Source organism: Acipenser ruthenus, chromosome 1 (assembly GCF_902713425.1).
Source record: "Acipenser ruthenus chromosome 1, fAciRut3.2 maternal haplotype, whole genome shotgun sequence".
Lineage (NCBI taxonomy): Eukaryota > Metazoa > Chordata > Actinopteri > Acipenseriformes > Acipenseridae > Acipenser > Acipenser ruthenus.
This window is the reverse complement of record NC_081189.1, coordinates 95,365,239-95,379,028: the sequence shown is the minus strand read 5'-3', so window position 1 is coordinate 95,379,028 and position 13,790 is coordinate 95,365,239. Positions and strand designations below refer to the sequence as shown.

Sequence of the window (13,790 nt, the reverse complement as noted above, 5' to 3'; positions counted from 1 at the left end):
AGAGAAAGGGCTGCCATGCAGTATAGAATTTAATACTAGATCCCTTAAGAGTAAATCTGATTTTTTTAAAGTTTGAGGAATTGCAAGATGTCTCTAATCCAATGAACATGAGAGGGTGGGGCAGCCTGCCTCCAATTCATCAAAATAAGGAGGCGGGATTGGAGTTTGGACAAAGGTAGCCCGTCAGGTGCAATGCCAAATATCAGTGATATGGAGTCAATGGGTAAATAAAAAAATTGGGAGAAGGTCTCAAAGACAAAGTTCCAAAATGCGTCTAGCCTGGGACAGGTCCAGAACATATGGATCAATGAGGCTGGAGCCTGCTTACATCTATCACATGTAGGATCAATATTAGGACAAATGTTTAGTTTTGGACATGTGGATGCGACAAAATAATATCGTCTGTAAAATTAAAGCCAAGGTCCTGCTCCCAGGCAGCCCTTATAGCAGTTATTGAAGGACAATGTAAGGAAAAAAATAGAATTGTAAATTTTAGAAACCATACCCCTACATTGAGGATAAAGTTTAACCCTTTGAGTAGTACGAAAGTACCGGTACATTCGCTACTCTCTGGTCCCCGGGGAGTACAAACGTACCGGTACGTTCTGCAACTTTAAACTTGAATTACTGAGCCTACACAACCCCTGATCACATAATATTATAACACTAGATTTCTGTAACACCTTTTATTGGTCTGTTGCGCCCTCTGCCAGATATTGACTGAATTACATATAATAAACCGAGTCAAAAAAATGTCAACTGTGTTTCTAAACTGGCGAAAATCGCTCAGTGAGAAAGAAGTATTAGTAATAACACTGAATTCAGATTCCAATTTAAATTCAATTCAATGTTTACCTGGATATGATTTATTCATGTCTCTCTCTCTCTCTCTCTCTCTCTCTCTCTCTCTCTCTCTCTCTCTCTCTCTTTTTCTTGTTAGGATGTGCTGTTGTGGTTGTTCCACCAAGTTGTTTATTCTTTACTGCCTACCTGTTATTTTTTTAGTCAAAACCTTTCCCTATGACTAAATAAAAAATATATTTATTTGTTTTATTTATTTACGGTAAAAATTATTTGTCTGTATTTCGTCAGTATTCATTACATACATACAAACATATAGCTTTCAGCTTGTTTGTATGCCGTACTCATAATAATCAAGCGCATGCAGAAGACAGAAGAAAAACCTCACTCCTGTAGGAGTGCATTTTAGAACTCACTACTCAAAGGGTTAAGTAGAGAATTGATGGGGGATTCAACAGGTAAATTGGGGAAATGAGTCACCTTACTACACACAAAGTGTCAAATCTGCAAGTACCGAAAGAAGTGTGTATTTGGAATATTACAATTTTGAGAAAGTTGCTCAAAAAGAAGCACAATTATCATCAATATACAGATCTTTCACAAATTGCAGACCCTTACCATGCCATGCAGGAAGGAAACATTCAAAGAGGGTGCAAAATTATGATTCATAGCAATGGGAGAGAACATTGATTGAGATTGAAAACCAAAATTCTGTCTAAACTGGGCACAAATTTTAAGAGAATGTTTTACTATAGGATTAGAACTAAACTGTGTAAAGGAAAGCGGCAGTGAGGAACATATCAATGCTGGTAAAGATGTAGGCTGACAGGAGGCAGCTTCAATCAGTAGCCAGGCAGGCCCTGTCTGCTGTAGATGATGGTGGAGCCAGTATCTGATACAACGAATATTAGCTGACCAATAATAAAATTGAAAGTTGAGCAAGGCCAATCCTCCCAACCATTTAGGCCTTTTAAAGAAGGACCTACGAATATGCAGGTTTTTCTTATTCCATATGAAAGATAAGTGTATCCAGTGACTTGAAAAAACACGAGGGGAGGATGTAGAAGGGCCAGATAAATAAAGAAGGAGATCCACGAACCACCCCTCTAACAAGCTGATTACTGCGAAGGGGAGCAGCAAGGGGCTGAATTGCAATGGCAAATAATAGAGGGGATAGGGGGTATCGGGTTCCACGCTGAAAAAGAAAAATATCCTGAGTTTATATTGTTGGTACGAACCAAGGCAACTGGGTAATAGAGTAATTTTATCCAAGAAATAAAGTTTTGACCAAATCCAATTTTTTTAAGGATAGCAAAGAGATTCCACGCAGTCAAAAAGCCTTCTCAGTGTAGGAGATGAGATTCTGCATAAAGTATTAATTAGGTATTTGATAATAAGTTTCTTTACTTCTGTGTTAAAGTTTTATTTTCATATTTTGATACAGCTTAAAGCACATTTGCAGTCTCTCGTATCTTGGCGTCTGGGCAGACAGCCAAAGTTAGCAGGTGTCTAATCAAGATGGTCTAATCAGATGCTGTCTGAACAGGTGTGTTTTGAGGAGGCCAGAGTAACCAGAGTGCATCTAAAACATAGAGGAGAAAAGTAGTGGCTCACACAGGTGATAGACTATTATCACACGGACAGATAGACGGGCACCGTGAGCTGTAAAGGCTGATTGATGAGCTATCAGGAGGCTCATTGAAACAACAGAAATGTCAGAAGACCGCTCACTTGAGGAATGCAGACTGATATAATCTTCAATACACGGCAGCAGGTCCCGACTGATAAATACAAATAATACCACAACATTTCATTGTTATAGTATGTTTAATATGTAGGGGTCAATTTGACAGATCCTGGTCGGAATAGGTATGATGGTATTTTATCTCCCTAATTTTTGCAGTCTAATTCTTTGTCAGTGTAATTAGTACATATATTTAGAAGTCGTCAAGCACAGCTCTGTATCTTAACCGTTTGCGGTCCAATGTCAGACCAGGTCCGACATTACAATTTTCCCTTTCCGGTCCGATGTCGGACCCTGTCCGACATCATCAAAAAGACGTAAAGCACAGGTCTCTAGTCATTTTTTCTCCGGAAAAAGCTGAGAAAACTATTCAATGGCCGAGTGAGACCGATAGGAGCCGAGAGAAGCGGGACAAAAAAAGGGGCGGATCTGAGCAATACACATAGCCACCGGCACCACAGAGATAACACAGACATAAACAAACAAGATAGCTGCTTCTGCATCCAGCGCTCAAAGAATATCATGGACATGTGCAGAGCTTTTTGAGATGTTACAGTAATAAAATAATGTCTTGGATCACATTATTGAGGATGTTTGATGATAAAAACGAGTGATCAGGAGATGATTTTTCAGTATGCACGACTATGAAGAGGTATGTGAAAAATACAGCGAACAAGGGGTGGGGCGGGGCTGGAGATGCAGTACTGAGTGTCCTGTTGATATGCAGTACCTTTGAAACCTGTTTTACTGTGAAAAAAATATATTTTCAAACAGCGCGTCTAAAATAAACTGCGCGTGTGGAAATAAATTGGACCTGACGCACCTGAGACACGCTGAATAAATAGACCACAAAGGGTTAAACACACGCACCACAATTTAAATTTCAATTCCAAAAACAGTCAAAATGACTGCCTTGGTCATTCTAGTGTTAATCGGGCAAGTGTCTTGTCACAGTACAGTACAATTAATTTAATTACAAAACAGAAGGGAAATGTGCTGCATACTCTATCTGGCAATGGGACAAATGCATACCACACAGAAAGCTATGTGAATTTAAAAAGTGCAAGTTTCTTGTAATATGGTAGCTTCTAAGTCAGTGAGAACAAAATATACACTGACTTCCAATACAGGCCACAGTGCACTTATTGAAAAGTAATTATCCAAGACCTCTGGTAAGATGGAGCATGACAATTTTGGCAAGAAAACTTTTGGGGCAGAAATTAAAATGCAAGTTTCAAACAGGCTGTGCTTCAGAAAGGAACGGATTACCCTTTCAAGTGAACTGCACAAATAACTTCTAAGAATGACTTTCTCCTGACAGTCCAAGAAATGTTCAGGATTCCTTATAAAAAAAAACTGCACTGTACATTGTAGTGTCTGTTCAGTACAGAGAAGAGAAGGAGGGTAAAGATAATTTAAACAGGGACCAATGTGTTTATTAGAGGCAGTTAAGTTCTAACATTTCAGTTTAACATTATCTGTATGCAAATAATTGCTGCATCATACATATTCCCAGTAATTTTTAACAAAGAAAGAACACACACAACTAGTTATAAGTCTGTTCCAATATCATGGAACCAAACTCATACTCATACAATCACAAAATAATAATCTACAGTCGATACACTTTAAACTTTAAAATGATGCTTACTGTAATTCTATTTATTACATTAAAACTAGGCTTGCTACTATTCGTTTTTTTGTTTTTTTTTGCCAAATCAATGATCAATATTGATATTTTTGAAAGAATTTACCCCCATCAATTCAAGCAGAGAATGGGTGAAATTGACCTTTATGATTTAAAAAAAAAGAATTTTTATGCCATTAAGAAACATCTCATTTAGTGAAACACCTTTATCATTATTCAACATGCAACAAAAAAATTAGACAGTTGAACAGAACTAACTTGCACTTGTTATTTGGAGTCTGAGCTCCTCCCCTCTCCTGCTTCAGCACAGCTGAACTACTCTTGGGTCCCATTTTCAAATCAAACTAGTAACTGTCACTGTATACCTATAGCTAAAGCTTACCCACACCTTAACTCGCTAATTTCAAAGTAGGCTCTTTGAATGACAGGCACTGTAGCTGGCAAATGAAAGTGCACAGTTGGTGCAGGTCTTGATGATTGACAGTCATTTAAATAAATAAGAGCATTCTAGCGCTGCTTCAGTCAAGGAGATCTGTCGGAACAGGATGAAATGACTGACAGTGAAACTACAGTAGTCTATTAAGGGACCACTGAGTTGACTGACAGCGACCCCTAGCCATTCAGAGCAGAATGGAAACGGGACAGACAGCAAGTATAAAAACTATACAAACTTGGGCTCCCGAGTGGCGCATCCAGTAAAGGCGCTCCACGTGGAGTGCAGGATGTGCCCTATAGTCTGGACTTCGCGGGTTCGAGTCCAGGCTATTCCTTTGCCGACCGAGGACGGGAGCTCCAGGGGGTGGCACTCAATTGGCCGAGCGCTGCCTGGGGGGAGGGAGGGTTAGGTCGGCCAGGGTGTCCTCGGCTCGCCGCGTACCAGTGACCCCTGTAGTCTGGCCGGGCGCCTGCAAGCTTGCCTGTAAGCTGCCCGAGAGCTGCGTTGTCCTCTGACACTGTAGCTCTTGGGTGGCTGCATGGTGAGTCCGCAGTGTGAAAAAAAGCAGTCAGCTGACGGCACACGCTTCGGAGGACAGCGTGTGTTTGTCTTCGCCCTCCCGAGTCAGCGCAGGGGTGGTAGTGGTGAGCTGAGCCTAAAAATAATTGGCCATTCCAAATTGGGGAGAAAATAATAAAAAATAATAATAATAAAAAAAAAACTCTACACAAACTAGAGATGATTTCTAAATTATTATTTTTGGTAAGAAAATAAAAAATAGCGAATGGTTTTACTGACGTTTATCCTATATAATTTTTTTTTTCAGTTTAACAAGCTTTACTGATTAAAATCGAAAAGTAGCAAGCCTAATTAAAACTATTTCAGACCTGGTCATTTCAACCTGTTGGCAACCAGCACAGGTACACAGGTCAAACACAATGTGATGGCAATAAGTAAACCATCACTCCAGCACTTGGCTCAGTGAGCTGGAATTACTTTCTAGTGTGATAATGTATTAAAAAAAAAATTTGGGGGAGTAAGTGACTAAATGTCAAGAATAGCAATCCAACTGTGAACCCAGGAAGCTGTGTACACACACTTCCAAAAGAGAACTGACCACAGCAGGTTAACCAACATACAATTGTCTGTTATATTACAGTAAGCCTGGTTCATTTTTGTGATATGAGAAAAAACATATTTTAGTTAGGGAAGGGCTTGCACACCTACAGTGAACATTGCAACTTTAAAGGGCAAAAAATATAAAAATGATTTGTTGGAAATATTATTGAGAAAAATATAAACAATTTATGAACCTAAATGCATGGATCAAATAAGAGATCAGTTAGGGCCAATATCTTTGATAACTTCAAGGTATGTGTGTATCAACTATGAAAGAATCAACAGTATGATAAGCAGACTTATGAACATATGATAAAAATGTAAACAGCTGGGCAAAATGATAGTATTGGCTAGAGTGCGGTACACATAATTACTCTACATGTTTGAACACTAATTTAATGATTTAAATACAGTAGACTCTGGCTAAGAGAACACCCCTTGGGAAGCAAGCGAAGTCTTCTCTTAGGGTTCTCAAAGACTGAGTTGACCACAGGACACAATGGGCAGGACTTTCAAAAGTTCGTAAAATAATAACTGCAGTGTTAATCAACAAACCATTATGTAGCACTGATTTTGTCATTTTCATTGATTATGCCTATCTCGTTATTAAATAATCATGCTAATGTGATTTCCGAAATTATGTTGATTTACCAAATAGGCAGCAGTGTGGAGTAGTGGTTAGGGCTCTGGACTCTTGACCGGAGGGTCGTGGGTTCAATCCCAGTTTGGGGACACTGCTGCTGTACCCTTGAGCAAGGTACTTTACCAAGATTGCTCCAGTAAAAACCCAACTGTATAAATGGGTAACTGTATGTAAAAATAATGTGTAAAAAATAATGTAATTGTATGTAAAAATAATGTGATATCTTGTAACAATTGTAAGTCGCCTTGGATAAGGGTGTCTGCTAAGAAAGAAATAATAATAATAATAATAATAATAATAATAATAATAATAATAATAATAATAATAATCCTAACAAGCAGTTCTTCTTGCGACTATTTGTTTTGTTTGCGTGGGAATTTAAAAGCAAATCGGTGTTAATTGTCATAATTTAGCAGGAGTTAATTTGCACTTGGAAAAGGAGGGTTTTCATTAATGAGATACTATATAACTCACCTTGAAACAGAAATTCAACAGACCGCGGCTGTGATGCCGATGATACATACAGAGACTACCTAGACAACAAGTGTTATTTCCTAATTGCTTATGCCTCAAAAGTATAGAAAATGGCTATTATTCCCCACAAACTTTGCTTTTGTGACCAGGACAGTGATATTTTGAAATTGACCTATTTTCCAGAACATTCCAGATAAATTCAGTGCTGAGTAAACTTGGAGTAACTTCTAGAACTTTCTAGAACTTTCCAGTAATATAAATAGTAGTATAAATACAGGGGCCTTAAGCCCACCAGTTCAGTTTAGTTCCAGCTGCCTAAGTGGATACATATCTGCATTTTTCTGAGATGGCATCAAGGTCATAGGAGACTTCAAAATGGTGGCATTCCTGATGGGTCTCCAAGGCGGTTTTACCAAGTTTCCCTGCTATCTTTGCCTTTGGGACAGCAGGGACACCAAGGCGCACTACCACAGGCGGGACTGGCCACAGCGGACCGAGTTCTCTGTGGGGAGGAACAACGTCAAGTGGGAGCCACTGGTGGACCCCCGGAAGGTGCTGATGCCACCACTGCACATCAAATTGGGCCTTATGAAACAATTTGTCAGAGCTCTAGATAAGGAGTCGGCAGCCTTCAAGTACCTTCAAGACGTCTTCCCTAAGCTGTCTGAGGCAAAGGTCAAAGCCGGTGTCTTCGTCGGACCACAGAAGCTCACTAGTAAGGAGAAAGCGACTTGGAACATCTTTGTCGCAGTGGTTCGGGGCTTCCTGGGCAATCACAAGGCCGAAAACTATGTGGAGCTGGTTGAGACTCTGGTGAAGAACTACGGCACAATGGGCTGTAGGATGTCCCTCAAAGTCCATATCCTTGATACTCATCTTGATAAATTCAAGGAGAACATGGGAGTGTACTCGGAGGAGCAAGGCGAGCGCTTCCACCAGGATATACTGGACTTTGAACGCCGCTACCAAGGACAGTATAACAAGGACATGATGGGAGACTACATTTGGGGGCTGATTCGTGAAAGTGATTTACAGTATAATCGTAAATCTCGAAAAACTACTCACTTCTAAATCTTTTGTAGTCATTTTTGTATTACTTTAGTATAAATACATGTTAATTTGGATTCATATGTTGTTTTTTTCTGACTTTATGTGAACGAAAAGACACAAATTCGCCCGTTTTCTCATTGGAAATAGGTAAATTTCAAAATATCACTGTCCTGGTCACAAAAGCAAAGTTTGTGGGGAATAATAGCCATTTTCTATACTTTTGAGGCATAAGCAATTAGGAAATAACACTTACTACCCAGGAACAAAAATTGTGTTACATAGTGCAATTCAATATTTGTAATTACGGAAATATTTTAGAGTTTTATATACTTGTGATTATGAATGAAATTTGTTCAATTGCTTTAACAATTTGTAACCTTATGCCTGGAACACACTGCATGATGACATCGCAGAAAGGGATGCATGAATGCATAAAAAGTACAGTGGCAATGGAGTGAATCAATAGGCGATTTTTTGTCTAGAACTTAAGGCGACGTGATTGTGAAAACCACGTATGACTGGGGACATGCATGTATTCTCTCTCTCTATTAAACACACACACACGCATACATACATACATACATACGTACATACATACATACATATATACATACATATGTAGCCCTGTGGTTAGTGTCACTTTAAATAAAGTGCAGCGCTTTGAACAAACCTTCAGAGATGCTGGGCTTGTAATTAGACACACTACACAGCCTGAAGGGGTTTTGTTTTAAAGCCACTACACATCCAAGCACTGCTCGGGCCTGCAACAGTAATTATGAATTTTAACACAATGGTTAGTAACACAGCACCACCCTACACATGTTAAAAAATACAAACATGATGCAGCAGCGATGACAAGTCAGTTTTGAAAAGATTGAATAAACAATTTGAATTTCAGTCTGATGATGAGAAGTTATCAGGTTACAAAACACTACTGTATCAGTTTTGAATCGGTCAGCAATGAATCGTTATTGTCGGTGCCAAAAAGGTGTTCTTTTAAGCGAAGTTCCTGTTCCTTTAGCCGGAGCATTTCCAATGGGAAATGTTCTGTTTCATCACAAGGGTGTTCCCTAAGCTGTTCTCTTAGGAGGTGTGCTTATATGCGGAGACTACTGTATATGTGCATAACTGGTCAAGTCTGCCATCTTTCTTTTTGCTCCAATCACTGGGTAGTGAAATAAGTAGTGTTCTTTAGTATTGAACACATATTATTTTGACAATTCGTTTTGACAGTTTGCAAAGTGTACATTGTACTAAGAGGAAATATGTCAATTGAGAGCCGCAATATACTAATTTAAGTATTTGTTGCATCCTCTTATCGAGATCTCTAGCATTGCATGAGTCGTGCGTCATTTTTTCTAATAAATAATGTATTTCAACACTAGAACTACCGGAGTCGTCTTTTTGGTGCATCACGGTTTTTAAATGCATTTTGTTTTTTTAAATGCACTGATTTGGCAGCTAGGCACCTGTGCTTTCTTGGCTTTCCCTAAATATATATATTAAACATCTCAAACCATCAGTAGACCCAGGGTTGCAGAAACTTATGGAGATATACAATGCCTTGCGAAAGTATTCGGCCCCCTTGAACTTTGCGACCTTTTGCCACATTTCAGGCTTCAAACATAAAGATATGAAACTGTAATTTTTTGTGAAGAATCAACAACAAGTGGGACACAATCATGAAGTGGAACGAAATTTATTGGATATTTCAAACTTTTTTAACAAATAAAAAACGGAAAAATTGGGCGTGCAAAATTATTCAGCCCCCTTAAGTTAATACTTTGTAGCGCCACCTTTTGCTGCGATTACAGCTGTAAGTCGCTTGGGGTATGTCTCTATCAGTTTTGCACATCGAGAGACTGAAATTTTTGCCCATTCCTCCTTGCAAAACAGCTCGAGCTCAGTGAGGTTGGATGGAGAGCATTTGTGAACAGCAGTTTTCAGTTCTTTCCACAGATTCTCGATTGGATTCAGGTCTGGACTTTGACTTGGCCATTCTAACACCTGGATATGTTTATTTGTGAACCATTCCATTGTAGATTTTGCTTTATGTTTTGGATCATTGTCTTGTTGGAAGACAAATCTCCGTCCCAGTCTCAGGTCTTTTGCAGACTCCATCAGGTTTTCTTCCAGAATGGTCCTGTATTTGGCTCCATCCATCTTCCCATCAATTTTAACCATCTTCCCTGTCCCTGCTGAAGAAAAGCAGGCCCAAACCATGATGCTGCCACCACCATGTTTGACAGTGGGGATGGTGTGTTCAGGGCAATGAGCTGTGTTGCTTTTACGCCAAACATAACGTTTTGCATTGTTGCCAAAAAGTTCGATTTTGGTTTCATCTTATCAGAGCACCTTCTTCCACATGTTTGGTGTGTCTCCCATGTGGCTTGTGGCAAACTGTAAACGACACTTTTTATGGATATCTTTAAGAAATGGCTTTCTTCTTGCCACTCTTCCATAAAGGCCAGATTTGTGCAGTATACGACTGATTGTTGTCCTATGGACAGAGTCTCCCACCTCAGCTGTAGATCTCTGCAGTTCATCCAGAGTGATCATGGGCCTCTTGGCTGCATCTCTGATCAGTCTTCTCCTTGTATGAGCTGAAAGTTTAGAGGTACGGCCAGGTCTTGGTAGATTTGCAGTGGTCTGATACTCCTTCCATTTCAATATTATCGCTTGCACAGTGCTCCTTGGGATGTTTAAAGCTTGGGAAATCTTTTTGTATCCAAATCCGGCTTTAAACTTCTCCACAACAGTATCTCGGACCTGCCTGGTGTGTTCCTTGCTCTTCATGATGCTCTCTGCGCTTTAAACGGACCTCTGAGACTATCACAGTGCAGGTGCATTTATACGGAGACTTGATTACACACAGGTGGATTCTATTTATCATCATTAGTCATTTAGGTCAACATTGGATCATTCAGAGATCCTCACTGAACTTCTGGAGAGAGTTTGCTGCACTGAAAGTAAAGGGGCTGAGTAATTTTGCACGCCCAATTTTTCAGTTTTTTATTTGTTAAAAAAGTTTGAAATATCCAATAAATTTCGTTCCACTTCATGATTGTGTCCCACTTGTTGTTGATTCTTCACAAAAAATTACAGTTTCATATCTTTATATTTGAAGCCTGAAATGTGGCAAAAGGTCGCAAAGTTCAAGGGGGCCGAATACTTTCGCAAGGCACTGTAATACTGTATACCTAGAACTACCACAGCTGTCATTTTGACTGTCATAGTAAAAACAGTGGGTTTGGCTTTGCGCTTGTTTTGAATAGCTACAGGAGACATTTTCAGATGTGATTTATCTATCAACAGCTGTAAAAATACTTATATTCTATTTAAAAATACTTATTTTCTAGTTAAAATGAATAGCCCAATACATCGCAGGACTGCACAGCAAGTCTTAGGCGTGATTATATTGAAAAACAAACCAAAAAGAGTTACTGAATAATAGTGTACCAAACCAGCTATTGCAAGACTGGAGATGGAAATTACCACTGAATAGCCAACAGAGTCGAACTAAAATAAAAGGGTAAACAGAAAACACTTGTATAAAACAATCAAACAAACAAATCTCGGGCACGATTTTCTATATCTCCACAGAGTGTCGTAAGCTCCCACTGCATGTCAAAAGTCATCTCTGAGCTGCTAAAACCAAAGTTTTTACACTCCAAATATCACAGGCAAGATGGGGGAATGTCTGATTTACAAAGAAATTGTGGGAAAATACAAGTGAGGAAATCGGAATTAAAGATAAGCACTATGTTTGGTATGTTAAAATAAACACACTGTTTTGACTACAATTAACACAGAACAGTTTTGTAGCGTGTGACGCTGCAGTAGTTTTATACACATTTTAATATACCGTAAAAAAGACTGCTGTGGTAGTTCTAGGTATGTATGTACGTCCGGTAGTTCTAGTGTTAAATGTATAAATCTTTGTGCTGAAATAACACTAATGTGTTTTGGGTAGGCTACACATTACATTATCTAAAAATATAAATCTGTACAGTAGGCCTATACAGTGTACAGTAAAGTAGTAAAATCAAATGAATACTTAGCGTACTTTCTTTTTACTTTAGCCTGTAAGCTACTGTTAACACAAAAATAAATTATGCTGCTGCATTGTACACATTGGTGTACAATGCGAATAAAAGATTAATTTAAATTGAAACTGAATCATAGTTTTTTTTTTTTTTTTTTTTTTTTATTATTATTTTTAAGTTGGCCTACTTAGTAGTCTAGACAATTAAGACAAAACAGATCATTGTGCCGCATTGACAAGTTATGATACTTACAGAAGGACAGTCAATTCTCGTTAATATGAATTTCAAGGGACCAGCAATACATTTTGCATTACACCACTAATTTGTATTATGATGAGTAGTCTATAAGCCAAATGTATACTGTCAGTTTTTATTTAAGTTAGTGGTGCAGTGCTAAATTATGCACAATTACAAACCACTTGCACATTAATAGAACAGGTGTGTTCCCTTTTCCTATACAGATGCTCAGAATGAGCTGGAGGGGCACATGTGTGCAGTCTATTGCTCCCAACATGTTGGGGAAACCAGAAATGTACTAGAAATTTGTTTTAAAGGTTTGTAAGTACACCCTGCTTTTAGGGAAAAATAGGTATGTGGGTGTTCGAAATGTATGAAATACCCTTCTCATCCTACCAATCACGTGTTCTTGCTGAAGACAATGTCTCCTTCTTGCTGCAATCACAGAGGCCATGGTTAGGAGGATAGTGTTTTTCATTCTGGCTTTTAAAGGTTTGCTAATTGCGACTGTTTAAAACATGCTTTCAAAAGTTCTTAACAAATTGATGCAATTGTAAGTGTTGCAATTGCTGGCAGCTTTAGTACATCTCATTATAATATTTGAGAACCCTCATTTGCACTATCTCCACTCCATTTTTGTGAATTTATGCAAGAACTATGGTGGCCCTGAAGTGCAAAACGAAAACAAAAAGTATGCCAAAAAATATAGTGTCTTCTAAAAGTAGTGTGCATTTTTCTAAAAGTAGTGTGCATTTTTCTAAAAGTAGTGTGCATTTTTTTGGTATAAAGTGCGCACCTTTTTTAAATGAATGCTGAAAAAAATGTGTGCGGAAATAACACTTTTAAAATGGATATGACGCAGTCCCTTTGACCAAACTCGTGTAAATTCAATATTACAAAATCAACTTGGCTCATCAAGCACCTATATATATATATATTTTTAGCCATGTTTATCACATGGAAATGTCTGATAAACAATGACATCATTAGTTGCGCAGAAATCTACTGAGCACCAACTGCGGTTGTAATACACACAGTTAGTGCGCATTAACTTGATACTTACTCTGAAAAGGATTAACTAGTGCGGTTGTCGCTGCCTTTTGTAACCGAACTGTGTGTGTATACAAACCGTATTAAGAGGAAAAGGTGAACTCACGACTGCATTTAGCCTGTGTGTGTGTACGTAGCCTTAGTTCCAACAGTGCATCTCTATTAGCATAGTAGCTAGTGGATGTGCACTTTTATCAACTTTTTGTTGACAGTGCAAAATTGAAATCTTAGTAAGATCATTACCCTAAACATTTTTTTAAAAATAGGAACTTTGTTCAGACTAACCTTGTGAAGATTTCCAGCATTTCCACAATTCCTCTAGCGTGATGTGCTGATCTTCCCTATGTAAATGACTGTGTTTGTTGGTTTGTTGCTGTTTCATATCTTCAATTATGAACTGTAAAAATAAATACATAAATCAATTAAATAAAAAGATGACAATCATAACTGCCTTAAGCACATTTCCCTACAAAAGTTTTGAAGAGATTTTGTTTTAATGAAAATAAATACCTCAATCTTTATTTTAGCTACATTCGCAAGTC

General features: G+C 38.4%; 1 protein-coding gene across 4 annotated transcripts in view; it reads right to left on the bottom strand.

The window, feature by feature from the left end:
* The window catches only part of LOC117420710 (stromal interaction molecule 2-like), a 99,977-nt gene that overhangs the window by 16,347 nt on the left and 69,840 nt on the right, over positions 1-13,790 (bottom strand). For all 4 annotated transcript variants that reach the window (XM_034034253.2, XM_034034250.3, XM_034034251.3 and 1 more), the window contains one exon: positions 13,534-13,645. In XM_034034253.2, the coding sequence (XP_033890144.2) occupies positions 13,534-13,645 (112 nt within the window). The remainder of the gene's footprint in view (positions 1-13,533; positions 13,646-13,790) is intronic.